The sequence below is a fragment of the Carcharodon carcharias genome, chromosome 37 (genome assembly GCF_017639515.1).
Source record: "Carcharodon carcharias isolate sCarCar2 chromosome 37, sCarCar2.pri, whole genome shotgun sequence".
Classification (NCBI taxonomy): Eukaryota; Metazoa; Chordata; class Chondrichthyes; order Lamniformes; family Lamnidae; genus Carcharodon; species Carcharodon carcharias.
In genome coordinates this window covers 3,247,828-3,274,115 of record NC_054503.1, presented here as the reverse complement: position 1 = coordinate 3,274,115, position 26,288 = coordinate 3,247,828, and the positions used below count along the sequence as shown (strand labels likewise).

General features: G+C 47.5%; 1 protein-coding gene and 1 long non-coding RNA gene across 2 annotated transcripts in view; both read right to left on the bottom strand.

Moving 5' to 3' along the window:
* The window catches only part of zfpl1 (zinc finger protein-like 1), a 31,733-nt gene extending 26,848 nt beyond the window's left edge, over positions 1 to 4,885 (bottom strand). Inside the window, exons 1-2 of the mRNA XM_041179989.1 lie at positions 4,671 to 4,885; positions 276 to 387 (exon numbers count right to left, since the gene is read on the bottom strand). Coding sequence (XP_041035923.1) covers positions 276 to 387; positions 4,671 to 4,772 — 214 coding nt within the window. The 5' untranslated portion in view covers positions 4,773 to 4,885. The remainder of the gene's footprint in view (positions 1 to 275; positions 388 to 4,670) is intronic.
* A 75-nt stretch (positions 4,886 to 4,960) lies between these two features.
* The window catches only part of LOC121273039, a 50,437-nt gene continuing 29,109 nt past the window's right edge, over positions 4,961 to 26,288 (bottom strand). The window contains exon 3 of the long non-coding RNA XR_005941941.1: positions 4,961 to 5,068. This is a non-coding gene — a long non-coding RNA (uncharacterized LOC121273039). The remainder of the gene's footprint in view (positions 5,069 to 26,288) is intronic.

The following is a 26,288-nucleotide window of genomic DNA, read 5'->3' as shown; positions in this document are numbered from 1 at the left end:
CACTCACCACCCTGACTTGGAAATATATCGGCTGTTCCTTCACTGTCGCTGGGTCAAAATCCTGGAACTCCCTCCCTAACAGCGCTGTGGGTGTACCTACACCACATGGGCTGCTGCTGTTCAAGAAGGCGGCTCACCCCCCACCTGCTCAAGGGCCAATTAGGGATGGGGAAATAAATGCTGGGCCCAGCCAGTGACGCCCACATCCAACGAATGATTTGGAAAAAAACCCACATCATACCGTACAACCAATAACAGGCCAGGACAACACTCACCGTAGCAAACTAGCCGGATAGTGTCCTCATCTGTGAGCGGAGTATTGCACAGGCTACAGTTGGAATTATAATCGCTGTCTTGGAGCCATTGTAGGTATGACATAACAACGCACTGTAAGGGTGAGTGAAGACAGACAGAAGCTACATTAAAAACGTCACTGTTTAAAAAATGAGGGCTCGCTCATTTACGACGGAGATGAGGAGAAATTTTCTCTCAGAGGGTCGCGAGTCTTTGGAACTCTCTTCCTCAAAAGGCGGTGGAAGCAGAGTCTTTGAATATTTTTAAGGCAGAGCTGGATAGATTCTAGATAAGCAAAGGGGGTGAAAGGTTATCAGGGGGTAGGCGGGAATGTGGGGTTGAGGGTTACAATCGGATCACGATCTTATTGGATGGAGGAGCAGGCTCGAGGGGCCGAGTGGCCTCACTCCTGCTCCTAATTCGTGCATTTGTATGTAAAACGCTGCATCAGGATGATGTTGCGAGTCTCTCTCATTCGTTGCCTGCCTGAAATCCCCCCCACTCCCCCAGAAATCCTGAGGTTTTACTGTGTTGAGTGCACAATGTGGTTATTGCCCTGCTCATCCAGGGATATTGCCCCAAGCTTAACCATGGACTATCTGGCCAACGTGCCACCTATTTGAGCCTGGAAGAGGGAGAGCCGTTCAAAAATAGGAGACATCAAGGCCAAAGAGCCTGTGGCTTCGGCTGAGCAAACTATAGAAAGTGCAATTTCAAATCTCACCACGGCAGGTTGAACACAGAGGGGAGCAAACTGCTGGACTGCCACTGGAAACCAGTCAGTCCTCCATTGAGGGAGGGGAACCTGCCACTAAACCCAATCAGACTGACACGGAGCTCCAGTCTCAAGGCTCTCTGCGAACAAGCTTTAGTAACAACAGATAAACGAGATATCATCACCTTATTCCCACACAAGGGCACGGGGGATAAGGGAGCCCTGACCTGCTGCCTCTTCCCCATGGTCACTGAGACAGCTGAAAGGCTGAAGTCAGTGAAGCAGCAGAGGTTGGGTGGTTTCTGGCCTGTGTGGCTCACGACCAGACGAGTCAATCCCTGGCGCATTGTGTTATCCAGCACGGTTCTGAGAGATTCCCGAAAGTGCAGATTCTTATACACCTATTTCCTTGCGCCAAGCAAGGATTTTTTTCAAACGTCTCTAGAAATACGGATCCCAGGCCCCCCCCCCCCCTCTATAAATATGGACACAGTCCTGGGGTCTCCCCTCATCCTGTAAATACGGACACAGTGGTTTCCGCCAGATGCTCTGGTTTTCTCCCACTATCCAAAGGTGTGCTGGTCAAGTGGATTGGCTACAGTACATTGCCCCTTACTGTGTGTGTCCCTATGTGCCTGTGAGTTTGTGATGGACTGGTGTCCCATCCTGCGTGTACCCCGCCTAGTACACATTGCTCGTTGGGATAGGCTCCGGTTCCCTGTGACCCTGAATTGGATAAAGTGGTTCTGGAAAAATCTCTTGGTGTGATAATGTTTATACAGTACATATAGTGATTATTCATACTGTAAATATAATTATTTATACCATATATAGCAATTATTAATATCTTATATGTAGTGATTATTTATACTGTATATATATATATATCAATTACTTATACCTTATATATAGTGATTATTTATACCGTATGTATGGTATATGTAGGGTGAGGGGACTAAGACTGCACTCTATATGTTTTTAATAAAATAGATATAGATATCATGTCATTTTCTAAAATTTTAAAAACTGGACCTTTTAAAATGGCTGAAGTTGTGTCTGTCTATGACCCTCAAACAAAAGGAGTTACTTTGGCAGTATTGATGAAATTTGCACCTCGCTATCTCTGAAGAGACACTAATGACCCTCCTGTGGGCTGCAGAGACCAAATTCAAAAAGAACTATACAAAGGCGATCTGCATTCCATAACCCAGGCTGGCCAACAGGAATCTGCTCATCTGCTAAGACAAACCTTCAACCTTCCTTTCAATTCTTAATGGTTGGGGCATTCAACAATACCAGGGACCCAGACAAGGGATTTACATCCCTCGTCAATGGCAATGTGGAGAGGTGGGAACCAAGTGACATGGAGCTCTGTGAAACCAATCATGTTGCCTTGTGGAAGTGTAAGCTCAGTTTGCATCTAACATCCTCCAAGCAGCATCACAGAAAAGGGGCTCTGCCCAGCTTTGGCCCCATCTACACTGATACTATTGGGAATTCTGTATCATCGCCTACAAGACTGATTCACCTCTGCATGACTATCTCATCATGTGAAGTCAACACCACCAGAAAAGTGAATTATACAGCACTGGTTTACAGCCTGCCGACCCCCATGAAGGAATACCTGATCGGACTTTGATTCTGGTCTCTGGAACCCACATGAAACAATATTTATTTTCTCTGCAGGTCTCTTCACTGTAAATCTTTCTTTTCTTTATCCCTCCTTTACTGTATGGCTGCAAAGGGGGCAACGTTGTGATCCCCCCTCCCCCACCACATTTGAGCGTGTGCAAATAAACTCACCCTTTGAGTTCATCCTATCTCGAGTTTGCTGTGGGGAGATTAACAGAAAATTGGATCACACCAAAACCGAGGGATTGGGAAAGTCGCCACCGCTTATAAGTGGGGAAGCAAAGCAAAAACACTTTTCTGTTTATGGACAGGTGGTGAGAGGAGAAATTTGTACTGTTTAAAACAACCCCTCTCCTGTCTGTAACGATAGTGATTATTTATACAGTATATATAACAATTATGTATATCATATATATAACAATGTATATTGTATATATAATTATGTATACAGTTTATATGATTGTTTAGACAGTAGATACGTATATAATGATTATACTGTATATGTAACTATTACTTAGACAATACTGCCTAGGTAATCATTACATATACAGTGCACATATAGTGATTATTTAGACAGCATATATAATGGACAATATACATAATAATTATTTAGATAGTATATATGATTGTATATAGCATAATGAAAAATATATATATAATGATCATATGGCAATGTATGTAAATCATACATACTGTCTAAATAATTATAATAAAAACTATATAATGATTATTTAGACTCTATGTATAATATGTATGTTGTATATATGATTATGTATACAGTATATGTAATTACATATACTGTATACACAATCATGTATGATCATTTAGACTATAAATGTGTATGCTGTGTATATGATTTATACAGCATATGCAATGATTATGTATATATGATTGTGTATAATGTATATGGTTGTGTATACAGTATATCTAATGACTTGGACTGTATATGTAACAATCATGTACACAGTATATGTAATGATTATGTACCATATGTATGATTGCATACAATATATGTCTTAATTATTTACTGTGTATGTATACAGTATATATGAACTTGAAATGTTAACTGTATTCCTCTCCGCAGATGCTGTCAGACTTGCTGAGTTTTTCCAGGTATTTTTATTTTTGTTATGAATATATACTGTATGATTGTGTATACAATATATCCAATGATTGAGATTGTATATGTAATGATTATACAGGAAGATTATGTATATGAATATATACTGTAGATGGTTGTGTATACAGTAAATATTATTGACTGTATATGTAATGATTATACAGTATATGATTATGTACAATATATGGTATATGATTATGTACAGTAAATATTATTGATTGTATACGTAATGATTATACGGTATGATTATGTACAAATATATACAGTATATGATTGTGTATACAATATATCTAATGATTACTGACTGTATATGTAATGATTATACTGTATATGGTTATGTACAAATATATACAGTATATGGTTGTGTCCACAGTAAATATTATTGACTGTATACATAATGATTATACAGTATAATTACGTACAAATATATATAGTATATGATTGTGTATATAATATATCTGATTGACTGTATATGTAATGATTATACAGTATATGATTATGTACAAATACATACAGTAAATGGTTGTGCATAGTAAATATGATTATTCACTGTATACATTATAGAGTACGATTATGTACAAATATATACAGTATATGGTTGTGTACACAATATATATGATTATTTACTGTATATGTAGTTACACAGTATAATGATTATGTATATGAATATATACTATATACGGTAGTGTATATAGTATATCCAATGATTATCTACTGGATATGTAATGATTATATAGTATATATGATTATGTATGAATACATACCGTATATGGTGTACACAGTAAATATTTAGACTGTATATGTCACGACTATACAGTATATGTAATGATGATGTATACATTACAGTGCACTGATTATTTAGACTGGACACAACTTGGAATGTAGGCCTCAGGCCTCGGGCTCTCCTACCTTGTAATGCCGGGAGATGAGGCAGTGTTCACACACATTAACTCGGTGCTCATAGCAGAACAGGTTGGTGACCCGGCGCTTGGGGCATTTACACAACCCCATGGCTGGAGCCTGTGGGCCCCGAGGCCTCAGAGCCGCCGCCGCCGATTCTCCCGATTACTCGGCCCTTGCCACGTCTCTTCCGGGTTGCCGACGCACAGTGATGATGTCAGGGGTCCGTCCATCTCTCTCTCTCTCTCTCCCTCTCTCTCTCTCTCTCAGTCCGCCGCCCCACCACCTCCCCCGACAAGCAGTCAGTGACGTACCAAGTGGCCGGGGTATTTTAGTTCCTACCCACCTCCTTCCAGAAACCCTCCAGGAGTTGAAGGTCAATCTCCAGGACACTGCTGTGTGAAACCCTGGAGGAACATCAACAGGACATCAAAAAAAGATTGTTTTTTTCTTAAAAAAACATTTTCTTTGAACATTTCTCTTTACCAGATATAAAAATATTGAAAACGGAGGGGGGAAGGAAAAAAAGAGCGTTTGGCTGACAGTCAGGCATCATCCAATTGGGTCACGGGCCTTTTCGCTTTCCAATTGGTTTAGGAAGGCCGTGGGTCACGAAGGATGGATGGGTTGGCCGACTAATGGAGCATGGGGGGGACCGTGATGAAACCTCCCGGAATACATTTAATCCCAGTTAGCAACCCCTAATTTCAAACAAATCAGGAGGCGCAGGAGGGGGCCATTCCGCTCACCTGGCCTGCACTGGCTCTCCAAGTGAGCAATTCACCCAGTGCCATTCCCCCGCCTTCTCCCCATAACCCTGCACGTTCTTCCTTCTCGACTAATTCTGACCCCCTTTTGAATGCTTCGATTGAACCTGCCTGCACCACACTGTCAGGCAGTGCATTCCAGACCTGCGTGAAAAATATAGAAATATAAAAAAATGTTTTCGGAATATAAAAGCTTCCCTCCTATGCAAGAACAGCAGCGTCAGTGAATCGCCTTCTGTTCCAGGACGTGCACTCCATTCTGACTAGGACATTTATCTTCAAGTCAGACATCACATTCTTACTGTCAAATCCCTTCATGCTCTCACTGTAACCTCCTCCATCAGCCCTCTGAAGTCTCTGAGCTCCTTCAGTTCTGGCGTTCTGGGTAACCTGGTTTTCATCACTCCACTACTGGCGGTCATGCCTTCATCTGGGCTCTAAGCTCTGGAAATCCCAGCCTATGCCTCTCTGTCTCTCTCTCTCCTCCTTTAAGACGCTTGTTGAAACCTTCTACTTTAACCAATTTTTTTTGTCACCTGTCCTATGCAGCTGGGTGATAATATTCCTGTGAATCATCTTGTGGTATTTTGTTAAGTCAAAGGCAATATATGAATAAGTTGGCTTCCTTCATCTTTGCTGGGTTAAAAGCTTGCTAGCTAACGTAGAAACTAGGAGCAGGAGAAGACCATTCGGCCCTTCGAGCCTGCTCCGCCATTCATTTTGATCATGGTTGATCATCCAACTCAATAGCCTGCTCCTGCTTTCTCTCTGTACCCTTTGATCCCTTCCACCCCAAGAGCTCTATCCAACTCCATAGAAACAACCCTACAAGAGGACTTTCCACCGCACGGGCCTCAGTAATTCAAGCTAGGGTAGACCCCTGATTATCTTCTCAAAGCTACAAGTGTTATTGGGCAATAAATGCTAGCCTTGAGTCCTGCCCACGTCCCTTGAAGAATTTTAAGAATATGCAAAAGCAAAAATACTGTGGTTGATGGAAAATGTCGGAAACAGTCATTCAGATCATGAATCATGTGTGGGGAGATGGCAAACAGAGTTCATGTTTAAGCAAACTGATATAGGGAGTGACAAGGTAATGGAGGTGTTGGCAGGCTTAAAAGTGGACAAATCTCCAGGTCCGGATGGTTTGTGTCCTAGACTGCTGAGGGAGGCAAGGGAGGAGATCGCAGGGGCTCTGACCCGAATTTTTAATTCCTCTCTGGCCACGGAGGAGGTGCCAAAGGACTGGAGAACAGCTAATGTGGTTCCGCTATTTAAGAAGGGTTGTAGAGATAAGCCAGAGAACTACAGGCCAGTGAGTCTCACATCAGTGGTAGGGAAACTATTGAAGAAATTTCTGAAGGAGAGTATCTATCTCTACTTGGAGTGGCAAGGTTTGATCAGGGATAGTCAGCATTGTCAGAGGGAGGTCATGCCTAAAAAATTTGATTGAATTTTTTGAGGAGGTGATCAGGTGTGTAGATGAGGGTAGTGCAGTTGATGTAGTTTATATGGATTTCAGCAAAGCCTTTGACAAGGTCCCACATGAGAGACTTATAAAGAAGGCAAAGGCACATGGGATACAGGGTAATTTGATAAGGTGGATTCAAAATTGGCTTAGTTGTGGGAGGCAGAGGGTCAGGACAGAAGGCTGCTTTAGTGACTGGAAGCCAGTGTCCAGTGGCGTACCACAGGGATCTGTGCTCAGTCCCCTATTATTTGTCATTTATATAAACAACATAGATGACTATGTGGAGGGTAGGATGAGTAAGTTTGCAGATTACACAAAGATTGGCTGGGTGGTTAACAGTGAGGTTGAGTGTCTTGGGCTACAGATATAGACGGGATGGTCAACCGGGCAGATAAGTGGCAGATGGAATTTAACCCTGAAAAGTGTGAGGTGATACACTTTGGAAGGAGTAATTTGACAATGAAGTATTCAATGAATGGCATGGCACTAGGGAGTTCTGAGGAACAAAGGGACCTTGGCGTGTGTGTCCATAGATCTCTGAAGGCAGAGGGGCATGTTAGTGGGGTGGTGAAAAAGGCATATGGGACACTTGCCTTTATCAATCGAGGCATAGAATACAAAAGTAGAATACAAAAATAGAATACAAATGTTGGAGCTGTATAGAACTTGGTGAGGCCACAGCTGGAGTACTGTGTGCAGTTCTGGTCGCCACATTATAGGAAGGATGTGATTGCACTGGAGGGGGTGCAGAGGAGATTCACCAGGATGTTGCCTGGCATGAAACATGTAAGTTATGAAGAGAGGTTGGATAGACTTGAGTTGTTTTCGTTAGAGCAGAGAAGACTGAGGGGCGACCTGATCGAGGTGTACAAGATTATGAGAGGCATGGACAGGGTGGATAGGGAGCAGCTGTTCCCCTTAGTTGAAGGGTCAGTCACGAGGGGACACAAGTTCAAGGTGAGGGGCAGGATGTTTAGGGGGGATGTGAGGAGAAGCTTTTTTACCCAGAGGGTGGTGAGGGTCTGGAATGCGCTGCCTGGGGGAGTTGTGGAGGCGGGTTGCCTCACACCCTTTAAAAAGTACCTGGATGAGTACTTGGCACGTCATAACATTCAAGGCTGTGGGCCAAGAGCTGGTAAATGGGATTAGGTAGGTAGGTCAGGTGTTTCTCATGTGTCGGTGCAGACTCGATGGGCCGAAGAGCCTCTTCTATTCTGTGATGTCCAGGTCAATGACCTTTCATCAAAACAGCTCCTCGGAAGTGTAAACAATATCTCCGTCCTTCAGCAGTTGTAAAACGGAAGCCAAGTTTCATATTTGTGTTCCTTCAGGGTGTAAGGTACACTCTCTGATCTAATCTCTAAATATAAACAATATTACTCTGTATTGAAGGATTTATGAACTAAAGGAGAACAAATCAGCCCAAGCAATCTTTAGGAGAGGATTCAGGGTCACCTACATTCAGTTGGACAGCTGTAGGGAAATTATGAACCAAAAACAAAAATACCTGGAAAAACTCAGCAGGTCTGGCAGCATCTGCGGCGAGGAACACAGTTAATGTTTCGAGACCGAATGACCCTTCAACAGAACAGAAATGTAGGGAAATTATGCCTTGAGGCCAGGGCTTTCTGACAGAGAGAGGGAGAGAGAAGGAGGGAGAGAAAGAGAGAGGAAGGGAGATAAAGAGAGAGAGAGAGAAAGGAAGGGAGAGAAAGAAGGAGAGGGAGAAAGAGAGAGGGAGAGAGAGGAAGGGAGATAAAGAGAGAGTAAGAGAGATAGCGAAGAGGCCAAAAGAAATTAAAAATAAATCAGATAATCAAGAAAGAAGAAAGTATAAATAAGAGTGAGGGACAATTAAGCAAGAGAGAATTACAGCCAGAAGGAACCAAAAATCAGGCAAAAGAGAGGGAGAGAAAAATCCTTATCCTATATCTCACACAGTGCTAGCACATGGTCAAGTATTGTCACAATACAATGCCAGAATACACAGCAAGTACACACATTGCATTTTACATAATGTTATAAAACATCTGCATATTTACAAATGATATATTTACATATAATGTACAATGACATAATATGTAACGGAATATAAAATACTCTTTCTTTTACTAGGTTTCATTCCTTTTCATTGGAAGCATCTCTGCTGAATCTGAGTCCTTTCATAACACCGCTCCTATAGGACATTGAGGAACCCTTCTCAAGGGCAATCAGGTATGGGCAATAAATGCTGGCCTAGCCAGTAATGCCCACATCCTGTGAATGAATGGGAAAATAAACACCTCCGGCCAGCAACGGCAGCTGGTTATGAGCTGTCTCATGCAGCGTTGGCTGCAGCCTTAATAAAAAACTAATTTGGACGCAGAATCCAGACCATATGACTCATGCGTGAGATATGGGTTCACTTTTAGGTGGGGCTTTGTGAATAATCCTGCTTCGGACACCATGAAGTAGGCTTTGTACTTGTGAGTATATTAACAGCAAGGCTGTATTAATAATGCACAAATATGCACATATATGCAGTAGAGGGTGCAGGCATGGAGCTGACTCCATATAAGCCTTTACACATCTCGAGACTGACTCCGACCCTGGGTCATGTGCCTTCTTACATCAGTGTGGGCGGTACTGTCCATTAACCCTGTACGTACTAGACCCTACTACTACACTTTGCAGCTGCAGGCTCTGCTGAAATTGGAAACATGAAGTGATCATTATTTCAAATGCAAGTCACCCCTTTTGCCCACTCCAACTGGTAGTCAGTAGGTCAGTGGATGGAAGCTGATAGCTTACATTCCCCATGCTCAATTTGCCAATGGCAAGAACGACCGAACTTGAATTTGTATAGCGGCTTGTCACATCCTCGACAACCCAAACTGCTTCAGAAGTGATTGATCACTTTTGAGGCATTCTCACTTAAAAGCCAGTTACCCAATTTGAGTAGAGCAGACCCTCCCTTCAGCAGTGAGATGGGAGGCCATTGACTGTTTTCACTCTGACAGAAGAATATTGGCTGAGACACTAGAAATCCTTGTTCCCCTTCCTGAAATGCTTTAGGATCTTGAATATTCACCTTAACCGTAGAACAATAGAAAGGTTACAGTGCAGAAATAGGCCATTCAGCCCATTGTGTTTGCACTGGCCAAAAATAGAAACTAGCCGCTCATTGTAATCACACTTTCCAGCACCTAGTCCGTAGCCTTGCAGGTTACAGTGCTTCAAGGTACCTTATGTTGTTAGACAAGGTATTGCATGCCAAAGCAGGGATGTAACACTGGAACCATATAAAATACTGGTTAGGCCACACTGGAATTTTGCATTCTGGTCACCACTTAAAGGAAGGACATTACTGCTCTGGAGTACAGAAGAGATTTACAAGAATGTTTACCGGAGCTTGAAGATTGCAGTTATGACAAAAGATTGGATAGGCTAGGATTATTTTCCTAAGAACAGAGGAGGCTGAGGGGTGACCTAATTGAGGTGTACAAAATTAGGAGGGGCCTGGATAGAGTATATTTTTCCTTTATTCATTCAGGGGATGTGGGCATCACTGGCTAAGCAGGCGTTTATTGCCCATCCCTAATTGCCCCTTGAGAAGCTGGTGGTGAGCTGCTTTCTTGAACTGCTGCAGTCCATGTGGTGGGTGCCTTTTCAGTGAGTTGAGCATTTCAGCCTCAGCCACCAATTGGCAGTGAATTCCAGGCACCCACCATCCGCTGGGTGAAAAGGTTTTCCCTTATGTCCCCTCTAATCCTTCCACCAATCACCTTAAATCTATGTCCCCTGGTGATTTACCCCTCAGCTAGGGGAAACAAGTCTTTCCTGCCTGGATGAGTGCAGATCCTACAAAACTCAAGAAGCTCGATACCATCCAGGACAAAGCAGCACACTTGATAGGCACCCCTTCCACAAACATTCACTCCTTCCACCACCGACGCACAGTAGCAGCAGTGTGTGTAACATCTACAAGATGCACTGCAGCAACTCATCAAGGCTCCTGAGGCAGCACCTTCCAAACCTGTGACCTCTACCACCTAGAAGGACAAGGACAGCAGACACATGGGGAACACCACCACCTGCAAGTTCCCCTCCGAGCCACTCACCATCCTGACTTGGAAATATATCGGCCGTTCCTTCAATGTCGCTGGGTCAAAATCCTGGAAACCCCTCCCTAACAGCGCTGTGGGTGTACCTACACCACAGGGGCTGCAGCGGCTCAAAAAGGCAGCTCACCACCCACCTTCTCAAGGGCAATTAGGGATGGGCAATAAACGCTGGCTTAGCCGGCGACGCCCACATCCCATGAATGAATAAAGGAAAAACATACCCTATCCAGGCCCCTCGTAATTTTGTACACCTCAGTTAGGTCACCCCTCAGCCTCGTCTGCCCTTAGGAAAATAGCTCTAACCAATCTAATCATTTCTCATAGCTGCAATTTTCAAGCTCCGGCAAACATTCTTGTAAATCCCCTCTGTGCTCTCTCTGGAGCAACTATGTCCTTTCTCTAAGTGGTGACCAGAACTGTATGCAAAATTCCAGTGTGGCCTAACCAGCATTTTATACAGTTCCAGTGTTACATCCCTGCTTTGGCATTCAATACCTCGTCTAGAAACATAAGAAATAGGAGCATGAGTCTGCCAATTGGCCCCCTCAAGCCCATCTGCCATTCAGTAAGATCCTGGCTGACCTACAGCCACAGCTCCATTTTCCCGCCCTATCCCTTATTTCCTTTACTATCCAAAAATCTCTTCCGGTCTTGAATTCACTCAACGGCTGTGCATCCATGGCTCTCCACCCAAAGAACGGGCGGAGAAATTTTTTTGCATCTCTTTTCCCAATGGCCGACCCCTTCATCCTGCGTCTGTGACCCACTTGTTCCAGACCATCCAGCTTGGGGGCAAACATCACCCTCTGTCAATCGAGCCCTTAAAAAAAACGTTATACGTTTCGATGGGATAACTGCTCAGTTTTCAAAACTCCCGATCTCTCCTCACAGGGCAGTCCCCTCATCCCAGCAACATACAAATTAGGAGCAGGAGTGAGGCCACTCGGCCCCTCGAGCCTGCTCCACCATTCAATGAGATCATGGCTGACCTGATTGGAACCTCAACCCTGCCTACCCCCGATAACCTTTCACCCCCCTTGCTCATCACCTCTTCCTTAAACATATTCAAAGACTCTGCTTCCTCCGCCTTTTGAGGAAGAGAGTTCTAAAGACTCAACACCCTCTGTGAGGAAACATTTCTCCTCATCTCTGTCCCAAATGGGCGACCCCTTATTTTTAAAAGAGTGACCCCTAGATTCTCCCACAAGAGGAAACATCCTCTCCACATCCACCCTGTCAATACCCCTCAGGATCTTATATGTTTCAATCAAGTCGCCTCTCACTCTTCTAAACTCCAGTGGATACCAGCCTGACTTGTCCAACCTTCCTCATGAGACAACCCACCCGCTCCAGTCTAGCGAACAACATAATGGCAAAATACTGCAGATCTGATATAAAAATAAAACAAGAAATACTGGGAAAACTCAGCAGGTCAGGCAGCATCACTGGAGAGAGAGAGAGAGAGAGAGGGGGAGAGCTTGAGAGGGAGAGAGAGCGTGAGAGAGAGAGAGAGAGGCAGAGAGACAGAGAGACATAGAGAGAGATAGAGTTAACGTTTCATGTCCAGTGACCTTTCACCAGAACTGAAGAGAGGTAGACATGGAAGAGCTCTTAAGCCATTTGGAAGGGTGGGGGAAGGGGGCAGGAAGGACAAAAGGGCAGCTCTGTGGTAAGGTGAAGGAGCAAGAGAGATCACGTCACAAAAGATTTCATGATGCAACAGCCAAAGAGAGTGGTAATGAGTACAGTAAAGAAACAAAGGCTGCGTCCAAGTGAGGCGTGAATGGCTACATGAAAACCACCTGAATGCAACATGGAGCGATAAAGATACCAGAGCAAAGCAATAAAGGGGAAAAAAACATAGATAGAACAAGAAGGAGGCAGAGGTTATGATCTACGGTTTTTTAAATTTTCTTTCACGAGATGTGGGCCTCGCTGGCTGAGCCCAGCATTTTTATTGCCCATCCCTAATTGCCCCTTGAGAAGGTGGTGGTGAGCTGCCTCCCTGAGCTGCTGCAGTCCGTGTGGTGTAGGTACACCCTCAGCACTGTTAGGGGAGGGGAGTTCCAGGATTTTGACCCAGGGCGGAATTTTCCGTGCCTGCCGGTGTCAGGCGTGTTCGGTGGCGTGAACGGGCAACACGGCGCGATCGGTTTCATGGCAGCGTGAAACCAGTCCGCGATCGTCTGCTCAGCCTGCCAATGGCGGGACATCAGCATGTCATACACCTACACCCAGCTGCCTAAAGTCAAGGAAGAGCTTCATGAACAGTGTTGTTCCATCACAATCCACCCCATCTGAAGCCCGCATCGCCTTGTGTAAAAACCGGCTCGCCAGTCTCGAACAACCCCCAGCGATGGAAATTCTACTGGATGAAAGCCTTCCCCCAGAGCTAATTGCAACTGGGCAACCTGGAAGTGCCTTAACAGACTTAGGACTGGTGTAGGTCGCTCAAGAGTGTCACTAAGCAAATGGGGGGATATACAACCAGCCCGACAACTTGTGAATGTGGAACTGAGCCACAGACTATGCCACATCTCCTGCAATACCTATCGCTAGAGGAACCCTGTGCTGTTGCAGATCTAGCCGAATTCAACAACGAGGCGTAGAAATGTGTCCAGTTCTGGCTGGGCCATGAATAGACCGTCCCGTGGACACGATAAGGAGAATAACAGGAAGCGTATCATTGTCAGGCCAGCTCACTGGAATCATTCCCCTACCCACCCGGCCCCCAACCTGCTGGATATGTCTGCCCAGCGTCGGCAGGAAAACATACTGACGTGTTTCACAACAGCAGATAAGTGATGTGCACATGGCAGGCTGCACTTTGGGGGGGAACATGGAGGTGGGTACACAGTAAGGTTGTGCAGGGCTCGCCAGGGTCACCTATAGGACTTAAAGCTTGAGGGGAATTGCCCAATTGCCCACTCAAGCAATGCAGAGGGATCAAAGTGCCACCAAGTGCTCCAAAGTTTCCCCCAAATTGCAACCCCCCCCCCCCCTGCACCACCCAACCACCCCCTGGCACAGACTGCAAAGTCACGAGCATTTTAGTGCACAGCAGAGCAGTTGGACGACTGCACACGTTGTATATTCACCTCGCTAAATCTGGCTGTGGAGCAGTCACTGCTGGAGGCGCTCACAGCCCCTTGCAATGTCATCATCCCAGTTTGGGGACCAGTGTCCCCCATGGTTCAAGCTAACAGTGCAGCCTTGCAGCGCGGCTTAGGAGAATGACTGTGCCTGAGCTGAGAGCTCAGCCTGCAGCCCAACGGTCGAAGCTGCCGCCAATCGGTCAGGCGGACAGAGGTGGAGGCGGTGGGGTTTCGGGCAGCCATCTCTGGCCATCCAAGTAGTGGCCATCACTCTCTGGGAATTGTCAAAGGGCCTTCACACTTAACCAGGGCAGGTCCTTGGTACACCCATGCTAACCCCTGTGTCTCTCTCTTCTATCCTGCTAGCTGTATGCCTCATGGCATACACAGAGCGAAGACAATGGAGAAGAGAGTGACTGAGGCACCTGGCTGCGCAGAGGGAGGAGCAGCACCCTCTGGAAGAAGGGGTGGCTGGGGCTCCTGCACACGCTGCTGAAGACCCACAGCGAGCTGTCGCTGGTCAGTGCCTAGTGACACCCAGGGTCTATCGATGCCGCCTGTCATTCCTGCAGATGCCCGAGAACCAGTGTCGCCAAAGACTGCTTATGTCTAGGGAACTGGTCGCTCACATCTGCCAGCTACTGCTGGATTTGGCGCCACAGGGACATGGAGGGCATCCACTGCCATTGGCCGTGAAAGTGACCATGGTGGTCAATTTCTACATCAGTGGTTCCTTTCAGGGTTCCACAGGTGACCTCCAACCACAAATGCATCCATGAGGTCATGGATGCCACCTTTGCGAGGGCACGCAGCTTTGTGCATTTCACCTAGAACCAGGACGACTAGGATGCAAGGACCATTGGATTCGCCCTGATCTCGGGATTCCCACAGGTGCAGGGTGTGATCGACTGCACTCAGGTGGCGCTCAGGTCTCCATCGTTACACACGGTGAACTACATCAACCACAAGTGATCCAGTCACTGAACCTGCAGCTGGTGAGCGACCACCAGAAACACACCCTGCAGGTGTGCGCACGGTTTCCAGGGAGTGTGCACGACACCTACATCCTCAGTCGATTACAGACCCCTGCAGTGTTCCAGGGTCCACAGAAGCTGTAGGGATGGCTCCTTGGGGACAAGGGCCACCCGCAGAGGCTGTGGCTGATGACACCCGTGCAGAGGCCTCAGACTGCAGCAGAGCGACGCTATAATGATGCTCATGCAGCAATCCACAACTTGGTGGAGCAGACCGTCGGGACGCTGAAGATACGGCTCCAGTGCCTGGTCTGGTGGAGTCCTGCAATACAACCTGCAGAGGGTGTCACACATCGTCGTCACCCGCTGCGCCCTTTACAACCTGGCGCTGCAACGGGGTGAGGAGCCGGCTGAGGAGGAGATGCACGTCTCCTCCAATGAGGAGGATGTTGACGCGGGGAAGGGTGAGGAAGTCCTCGGAGGCGATGATGACGGGGATGAGGCACTCGCACTGGCTAGACGAGGCAGGCGTGCTTGGGAGGCCTTTGTAGTTGCCAGATTTGTGGAGGATGATGATGACATGCAGTGAGGTGACCCCATAGATCCTCAGACTGTATTTGTGAACATTTGACTCCAGTCCGGCTTATGGCAGCGCACATACCCTCTGTGAGAATGCTCCTGTCATGGAGACACAGTGGTGGCCCTAAGAGTCACTCAATTGCAGAAGGATGATGACAACATGCAATGAGGACACTCCATAGTTCTTTACACAGCCTCTGAGAATGTCTGACTCCTGTCTGGCCGAGGACATCTCGCTTGCGCTTCATGATCAGGGTCATATCATTAGAAGCGCAGCCATGAAACTTCAGAAGCATCTGGTGCTTTGTCTGCCTTCAGCACCTGTGCCCTTTAGGAGCACAGCATCAGTGGTCACAGATATTGAAGAGATGGGGAGGGGGGGACCAGCCCCACCTTAAAGGTGCTGAGAGCACACACAGTGAATGAGAGAGCTCTGTGGCTCCTGCCCACTACATTCCGGCAGCAATGACCAGCACCGCCGAGGTGCAGGCAACAGAAATGTTTCCAGGGAGTGTGAGGCCGGACCATCACTGTGGTCTGAAGGCTGCACAGAGCACAGGGAAGAGGCCCTGGACTGAGTCACCTGCCTTTACCTTGTATGGAAAGGTTTCACATCTGAGTGGCAAGAACACTCCTCATCAGAACAAAGAGCCTTGGGCAGGGAGACATTGTTGGGAGTTAATTGACAATAGTGAACAGAGTGTACAAGTGATTAACACCCGTGCCCGGCTGTGCAACTAATTCTCCTAAACTTTCCCAACCCTGCCACTATGTCTTGCTGCTCCCCAGACATCCACAGTGGAGGTGGAGGCAGCCTGCTGACTGCAACGCCCTTTCTGTGATGACCTTGGTGGGCGTCCTCTGGAGGGCCAAGATTTGGAGGGCCCCGGCCTGCTTTCGGGGTCCTGCTGTGTGGCAGTGGCACCCTCCTCGGCCTGTGGAGATGGAGCTGCTGGGATCACAGGAAGAGGGGATTTGGATGGGCCGGACACTCTCGGAATCGCCTGGGTGGATGGGCCCAGAGTATGCACCTGCCTATGGATGCCCGAGGACCCCTGGCTGGCTCCGTGAGGGGAAGGTGTTGCTGGAGTGAGATCAAGCTGTCCAGCACCCTTCTCGTGTACACACTGTTGTAGACCAACAATGACGTCAGCAATGGAGTTGACCCCACACAGCAGTGCAGGAGCGACTTCCTGGACCAAGGTCTCCATGGCGGCCACCATTCTACCAACATTGACCTCGGTGCGTTGGCATGCCGGCGCTATCAGTTCAGTCTGAAGGCGGACGGACTCCTCCATCATGCCTTGCAATCTGAGGAGTGCAGTGGACATCCCTTCCTGATGTTCCTGAGCTTGCATTTGCAGCTCCAGCAACTGTGACATGATCAAGTCCAGAGGCTCATCATCTGACTCGGACTCAGTAAATTTCTGGCCTCCAGCTGCCCTCCGAGTGCTGGGGACCTGGGAAGTCCCTGCTGTGGATCAGACAGTGGGACGTGCTCACCAAATTGTGATCCCAAGGCTATCCTAAAGTTAGATCCCCCCCCGAGGTGTGTCTCTCTGCGCTGGTGGAGGGTGTGGGTGAACGCTGTGACAGGGCTTCAAGGACGGTGCCTCCAGATTCCTCTTCAGAGGTTTCTTCGGGTATTGATTGGAGGCCCTGGGTCATGGACTCTTTTGCTGTTTCCCAGATGTGCCTACAGAAGCAAGGCGAGATAATTAGTGCTTGGCAGTGGTCTGTGAAAGAGGACACATCACTCACGGCATGGCTGTCTGATGGATGTTGCACTGCTGAATCCTCACTTGGTAGAGCAGCGCCGACCGCATCATCAGCACAGGACCAGCCCAGATCCTCACTGGCCAGCTGGATGGCTCTGTTTTCAAAGTCCGTGAGGACCTTGATGTCAGGCATTCCTCCACCGGTCTGCAACCTCTTCCTGTTATTGTGTGCCAGCTTGTCCTGCATGGATAGAGATGGAGAAAAGAGTAAGCAGGACACCTGCCAGGCCAGATGATAAGTACGCCTGGCCTGGTGGGTGGTCCCATGGACAGGATGAGGACAATGACGTTGAGTGTGAGAGAGTGAATGGTGATGTCCCTTGCGCTGGCAGTGAGTGAGGGCCCTCTGGATGTGTGATGGGTTTGTGAGCATGTGAGTTGAGAGCGATGAGAAGAGTGACTTACCTTGGCAGAACAGAGGAGATCATTCATCCTCTTGCCGCACTGGGTGGCTGTCCTCTTCTGAAGAGCGTTTGCGCTGACCACCACTGCCACTGTCTCCAATGCTGGATTGGTGATGTTGCTGCCCATCCTGCGGCCAGAATCACACAGTGCAGAAGAGGCCCTTTGGCCCATTGAGTCTGCACCGACATGTGAGAAACACCTGACCTACCTACCTAATCCCATTTATCAGCACTTGGCCCATTGCCTTGAATGTTATGACACACCAAATGCTCATCCAGGTACTGAGGCCAGAGCGGGGATACCGGCTTTCTGAATGAGCAACTCACCTAGTACCATTCTCCCACCTTCTTCCCATAACCCTACACATTCTTCCTTTTCAGAGAACAGTCTGATCCATCTTGAAGGCCTCGATTGAACCTGCCTCTACCACCACACTTTCAGGCACTGCATTCTAGACCCTAACCACTCGCTGCGTGAAAAAGTTTCTCCTCATATCACTTTTGCTTCTTTTGCCAATGACTTTAAACCTGTGCCCTCTGGTTCTCGATCCTTCCACCAGTGGGAACAGTTTCTCCTTGTCTACTCTGTCCAGGCCCCTCATGACCTTGAACACCTCTATCAAATCTCCTCCCGGCCTTCTCTTCTCCAAGGAAAACAGTTTCAGCTTCTACAATCTATCCTCATCACTGAAGCCCCTTGTGCCTGGAACCATTTCTGTGAATCTTTTCTGCACTCTCTCCAGTGCCTTCACATCCTTCCTAAAGTGGATGCAATGCAAGTTTGTTTCTCTACATCCTTCCCACTAGCTGGTGGCCTATAGACCACAACGAGCAATGTAATTGCATCATTTTTGTTCCTTGGCTCTAGCCAAATAGATTCTGTCCCTGAATCCTCTGGGACATCCTCTTTCTCCAGCACCCGTAATGCTCTCTTTAATCAATACTGCCACCCTCCCCCTTTTCTTCCTTTCCAATCTTTCCTGAACACCTTATATCCAGGGATATCTAACACCCAACTTTCCTTCTTTGAACCAGTTCCCTGTTATAGCCACAACATTATATTTCCACATAGCAATCTGCATCTCCAATCTTATTAACCACACTCCGTGCATTGACATACATGCACAGTAACCCTGATTTAGACTCTATTACTTTCTCCTTTACTCTGAACTCACCTATTAACTTATTATTCCCTGCTTCTAGTGCTGTCTATCTCTCCCAGTATTCTGTGCACCTTGGCATTGAGCATATGAATTGGGAGCAGCAGTAGGCCACTCAGCCCTTCGAGCCTGCTCCACCATCCAATAAGTTCATGGCTGATCTGATTGTAACCTCAACCCACATTTCCACCTACCCCCAATAACATTCCACCCCCTTTGCTTATCAAGAATCTAAATAGCTCTGCCTTAACAATATTCAAAGGCTCTGTTTTCACCACCTTTTGAGGTTCCAAAGACCCACAACACTCAGAAAAAAAATTCTCCTCACCTTTGTCTTAAATGCACCTTGTACATATATATAGTTATGGGTCACCAAAAAACATGGGTTACATTCAACCACACAAGCCTCCAGACCTCTTAGCGAGACACCAAACAACCTTACAACATGGTGGCAGTGAAATATTCTCCTACACCTCCTGGTTCCCACACCCCTGCCAAATAGCATTTCCCCCATTCCCAAGGTTTTACTAATATAATTAATAAACAAAAGCGATGAAAGAAGAATGAAAACTTTGTTTTAATGTGCATTTAAATATCTCTGCCGCACTGCTCACGGCAGAGTCTGGGAAGATTAATCTTCCATTGCCGGAGGATTGTCTGCTCTAGGAGAAGGTCAAATTGCAGGGGCTATGGGAGTTGTGGGGCGGAGGGCGGGGAGGGGGGTAGGAATACTGGAATTGAGGAACTAAATCGGATAGCTTTTTAAAAGGGTTGATGCAGGATCAATAATGGGCTGAATGGCCTTTCCTGCCCAAGCCAAATACCATAATGCCAAACCCGCCCAGTGTAACTCACAGAAACAAGGTGGCACCTTCCATGGGAAAGAAAGGAGAGAAATTAATACTTGGGGAATCCAAATGATTTGGTGGTGGAGGCTGGTACATTTGTCATAGAGGGAGTACAGCGAAGGTTCACTAGGCTGATACCAAGGATGGCAGGATTGTCGTATGAGGACAGATTGGTTCAACTGGGTCTGTATTCACTAGAGTTTAGAAGAATGAGAGGGGATCTGATTGAAAGGTATAAAATTCTAAGGGCTGGACAGACTAGACACAGGGATGATGTTTCCCCTGGTTGCGGAATCTAGAACCAGGGGCCGCAGTCTCAGGATACGGGGCAGACCATTTAGGATTGAGATAAGGATAAGTTTCTTCACTCAGAGGGTGGTCAACCTGTGGAATTCTCTACCACAGAAGGCTGTGGAGGCCAGGTCACTGAGTATATTCAGGAAAGAAATTGATAATTATTTGGATATTAAGGGCATCAAGAGTTATGGAAAGAAAGCAGGAATATGGCATTGAGATAGAGGATCAGCCATGATTATATTGAATGGGGGAGCAGGTTCGAAGGGCTGAATGGCCTACTCCTGCTCCTAGTTTCTATGTTCTATGTTTCAATTCCCGCCTACCCCTGGTAACTTTTGACTCCTTTGTTAGTCAAGAATCTACCTACCTCCGCCTTAAATACTAAGCATTGACCCCGTCTACATCACTCTTGGGGGAAGAGAGTTCCACAGACATACAATCTTCTGAGAGAAAGAAATTCTTCTCACCTCCGTCTTAAATGGCAAACCCCTTATTTTTAAACTCCCAGGGACTCCAGGCCAATCCGGAAGGCTTGGCAATCCTATCTAAGCCTTCTTTTCTCTAAGGAAAACAGACTCAGCTTCTCCAATCTATCTTCACAATTGAAGTTCCTCATCCCTGCAATCATTCTCATGAATCTTTTCTGTAATCTCTTCAATGCCATCATATCCTTCCTCAAGTGCAGCACCCAGAACTGGATGCAATACTCCAGCTGAGGCCGAACTAATGTCTTATACAAGTTCAACCAAATCTCCTTACTCTTGTACTCTACGTCCCTATTAATAAAGCCCAAGATAGTGTATGCTTTATTAACTGCTCTCTCAACCTGTCCTGCCACCTTTAGTGATTTATAAAATTTCAATATTCATAAAGTATGTTCCTTGTCAGGGATACAGCCTGTTTTTTTGCCCCAAAAATTTATGAAGATACGAATTAAAAGCAGGCGTAGGCCACTCATCCCCTCAAGCCTCTCAATAAGATCATGGCTGATCTGAATGTAACCTCAACCCCACATTCCTGCCTATCTCCGATAACCATTGTTAATCAATAATCTATTCAGCTCTGCCTTAAATTTATTCAAAGACTCTGCTTCCAGGAAGAGAGCTCCAAAGACTCACAACCCTTTGAGAGAAAAAGAATTCTCCTCATCTCTGTTTTGAATCGGTGACTCCCAGATCTAGATTCTCCCCATAAGAGGAAACATCCTCTCCACATTCACCCTCTCAAGACCCCTCAGGATCTTAAACGTTTCAATTAAGTCACCTCTTACTCTTCTAAACTCCAGTGGATACAAGCCTAACCTATCCAGCCTTTCCTCGTAAAATAACCCACCCATCCCTGGTATTAAAAACAAAAAAACTGCGGATGCTGGAAATCCAAAACAAAAACAGAATTACCTGGAAAAACTCAGCAGGTCTGGCAGCATCGGTGGAGAAGAAAAGAGTTGACGTTTCGAGTCCTCATGACCCTTCGACAGAACTTGAGTTCGAGTCCAAGAAAGAGTTGAAATATAAGCTGGTTTAAGGTGTGTGTGTGGGGGGCGGAGAGATAGAGAGACAGAGAGGTGGAGGGGGGGGTGTGGTTGTAGGGACAAACAAGCAGTGATAGAAGCAGATCATCAAAAGATGTCAACGACAATAGTACAATAGAACACATATGTGTTAAAGTTAAAGTTGGTGATATTATCTAAACGAATGTGCTAATTAAGAATGGATGGTAGGGCACTCAAGGTATAGCTCTAGTGGGGTTTTTTTTATAATGGAAATAGGTGGGAAAAGGAAAATCTTTATAATTTATTGGAAAAAAAGGAAGGGGGAAACAGAAAGGGGGTGGGGATGGGGGAGGGAGCTCACGACCTAAAGTTGTTGAATTCAATATTCAGTCCGGAAGGCTGTAAAGTCCCTAGTCGGAAGATGAGGTGTTGTTCCTCCAGTTTGCGTTGGGCTTCACTGGAACAATGCAGCAAGCCAAGGACAGACATGTGGGCAAGAGAGCAGGGTGGAGTGTTAAAATGGCAAGCGACAGGGAGGTTTGGCTCATTCTTGCGGACAGACCGCAGGTGTTCTGCAAAGCGGTCGCCCAGTTTACGTTTGGTCTCTCCAATATAGAGGAGACCACATTGGGAGCAACGAATGCAGTAGACTAGGTTGGGGGAAATGCAAGTGAAATGCTGCTTCACTTGAAAGGAGTGTTTGGGTCCTTGGACAGTGAGGAGAGAGGAAGTGAAGGGGCAGGTGTTGCATCTTTTGCATGGGCATGGGGTGGTGCCATAGGAGGGGGTTGAGGAGTAGGGGGTGATGGAGGAGTGGACCAGGGTGTCCCGGAGGGAGCGATCCCTACGGAATGCCGATAAGGGGGGGTGAAGGGAAGATGTGTTTGGTGGTGGCATCATGCTGGAGTTGGCGGAAATGGCGGAGGATGATCCTTTGAATGCGGAGGCTGGTGGGGTGATAAGTGAGGACAAGGGGGACCCTATCATGTTTCTGGGAGGGAGGAGAAGGCGTGAGGGCGGATGCGCGGGAGATGGGCCGGACACGGTTGAGGGCCCTGTCAACGACTGTGGGTGGAAAACCTCGATTAAGGAAGAAGGAGGACATGTCAGAGGAACTGTTTTTGAATGTAGCATCATCGGAACAGATGCGACGGAGGCGAAGGAACTGAGAGAATGGGATGGAGTCCTTACAGGAAGCGGGATGTGAGGAGCTGTAGTCGAGATAGCTGTGGGAGTCGGTGGGTTTGTAATGGATATTGGTGGACAGTCTATCACCAGAGATTGAGACAGAGAGGTCAAGGAAGGGAAGGGAAGTGTCAGAGATGGACCACGTGAAAATGATGGAGGAGTGGAGATTGGAAGCAAAATTAATAAATTTTTCCAAGTCCCGACGAGAGCATGAAGCGGCACCGAAGTAATCATCGATGTACCGGAGAAAGAGTTGTGGAAGGGGGCCGGAGTAGAACTGCAACAAGGAATGTTCCACATACCCCATAAAGAGACAGGCATAGCTGGGGCCCATGCGGGTACCCATAGCCACACCTTTTATTTGGAGGAAGTGAGAGGAGTTGAAGGAGAAATTGTTCAGCGTGAGAACAAGTTCAGCCAGACGGAGGAGAGTAGTGGTGGATGGGGATTGTTCGGGCCTCTGTTCGAGGAAGAAGCTAAGGGCCCTCAGACCGTCCTGGTGGGGGATGGAGGTGTAGAGGGATTGGACGTCCATGGTGAAGAGGAAGCGGTTGGGGCCAGGGAACTGGAAATTGTTGATGTGACGTAAGGTGTCAGAGGAATCACGGATGTAGGTGGGAAGGGACTGGACAAGGGGAGAGAGAAGGGAGTCAAGATAACGAGAAATGAGTTCTGTGGGGCAGGAGCAAGCTGAGACGATCGGTCTACCGGGGCAGTTCTGTTTGTGGATTTTGGGTAGGAGATAGAAGCGGGCCGTCCGAGGTTGGGCGACTATCAGGTTGGAAGCTGTGGGAGGGAGATCCCCAGAGGAGATGAGATCAGTGACAGTCCTGGAAACAATGGCTTGATGTTCAGTGGTGGGGTCATGGTCCAGGGAGAGGTAGGAGAAAGTGTCTGCGAGTTGACGCTCAGCCTCCGCGAGGTAGAGGTCAGTGCGCCAGACAACAACAGCACCACCCTTGTCAGCGGGTTTGATGACAATGTCAGGGTTGGACCTGAGAGAATGGAGTGCAGTAAGTTCAGAGAGAGACAGGTTAGAATGGGTGAGAGGAGCAGAGAAATTGAGACGACTAATGTCGCGCCGACAGTTCTCAATGAAAAGATCGAGAGAAGGTAAGAATCCAGAGGGAGGGGTCCAGGTGGAGGGAGAATATTGGAGATGGGTAAAAGGATCCGTTGAACTGGGAGAGGACTCCTGCCCAAAGAAGTGAGCCCGGAGACGAAGACGGCGGAAGAAGAGTTCAGTATCATGCCGAGCCCGAAATTCATTGAGGTGAGGGCGTAAGGGTATGAAACTAAGTCCTTTGCTGAGCACTGAACGTTCAGCATCGGAGAGGGGAAGGTCAGGGGGTATAGTGAATACATGGCTGGGGTTGGGATTGGAAGATGGGGTGGGGACGGAGGGACAGGCAGGGGTGGAGGGTCCTAGATGGGTGTTGGTGTCGATGAGTTGTTGGAGCTTGCGTTCCTTAGCACTTGAGAGAAAGAGAAAAGGTTTCTTGTTGAGGCGTCGGATGAGCCGAAGGATAAAATGAAACTGGGGGCACGCGCAGCTTTGAAAAAGGGTATGGCGGTGCTGCTGGAGGGAGAGGTCGAGTGTGTTCATATGGCGGCGCATGGCACTGAGTGTGGATCTCAGAATGTGACAGGAACAGCTGTCCGAGAAACGTTTTATGTCCCGGAGATACCTGTAATCCTGGGTGGGTTCGAAACATGAGGGGTGGAATTTCAGTTGAAATCCACGTGGGGTAAGTCGGAGACGGAGACAGTCACTGAGAAAGGAGATATGGCTGTGAAAGCGGGTTTTAGTAAACACCTTGTCAAACACTAGGAGGGAAATGGAAAGCAAGGAAGGTGAGCAAGACAACAGAGAGATACGGAAATCTTGTCACAGAGAGGAACAGAACTTCTTCAAGGAGGTAGGCATTTCTTGAAGAGCAGTGGCAGTCAATTAAACACAGAGATAAAAACAAAAAAACTGCGGATGCTGGAAATCCAAAACAAAAACAGAATTCCCGTCACATTCTGAAATCCACACTCAGTGCCATGTGCCGCCATATGAACACACTCGACCTCTCCTGCCAGCAGCACCGCCGTACCCTTTTTCAAAGCTGCGCGTGCCCCCAGTTTCATTTTATCCTTCGGCTCATCCGACGCCTCAACAAGAAACTTTTTCACTTTCTCTCAAGTGCTAAGGAACGCAAGCTCCAACAACTCATCGACACCAACACCCATCTAGGACCCTCCAGCCCGGCCTGTCCCTCCGTCCCCACCCTTTCTTCCAATCCCAACCCCAGCCGTGTATTCACTATTCCCCCTGACCTTCCCCTCTCCGATGCTGAACGTTCAGTGCTCAGCAAAGGACTTAGTTTCATACCCTTACGCCCTCACCTCAATGAATTTCGGGCTCGGCATGATACTGAACTCTTCTTCCGCCGTCTTCGTCTCCGGGCTCACTTCTTTGGGCAGGAGTCCTCTCCCAGTTCAACGGATCCTTTTACCCATCTCCAATATTCTCCCTCCACCTGGACCCCTCCCTCTGGATTCTTACCTTCTCTCGATCTTTTCATTGAGAACTGTCGGCGCGACATTAGTCGTCTCAATTTCTCTGCTCCTCTCACCCATTCTAACCTGTCTCTCTCTGAACTTACTGCACTCCATTCTCTCAGGTCCAACCCTGACATTGTCATCAAACCCGCTGACAAGGGTGGTGCTGTTGTTGTCTGGCGCACTGACCTCTACCTCGCGGAGGCTGAGCGTCAACTCGCAGACACTTCCTCCTACCTCTCCCTGGACCATGACCCCACCACTGAACATCAAGCCATTGTTTCCAGGACTGTCACTGATCCCATCTCCTCTGGGGATCTCCCTCCCACAGCTTCCAACCTGATAGTCGCCCAACCTCGGACGGCCCGCTTCTATCTCCTACCCAAAATCCACAAACAGAACTGCCCCGGTAGACCGATCGTCTCAGCTTGCTCCTGCCCCACAGAACTCATTTCTCGTTATCTTGACTCCCTTCTCTCTCCCCTTGTCCAGTCCCTTCCCACCTACATCCGTGATTCCTCTGACACCTTACGTCACATCAACAATTTCCAGTTCCCTGGCCCCAACCGCTTCCTCTTCACCATGGACGTCCAATCCCTCTACACCTCCATCCCCCACCAGGACAGTCTGAGGGCCCTTAGCTTCTTCCCCGAACAGAGGCCCGAACAATCCCCATCCACCACTACTCTCCTCCGTCTGGCTGAACTTGTTCTCACGCTGAACAATTTCTCCTTCAACTCCTCTCACTTCCTCCAAATAAAAGGTGTGGCTATGGGTACCCGCATGGGCCCCAGCTATGCCTGTCTCTTTATGGGGTATGTGGAACATTCCTTGTTGCAGTCCTACTCCGGCCCCCTTCCACAACTCTTTCTTCGGTACATCGATGATTACTTCGGTGCCGCTTCATGCTCTCGTCGGGACTTG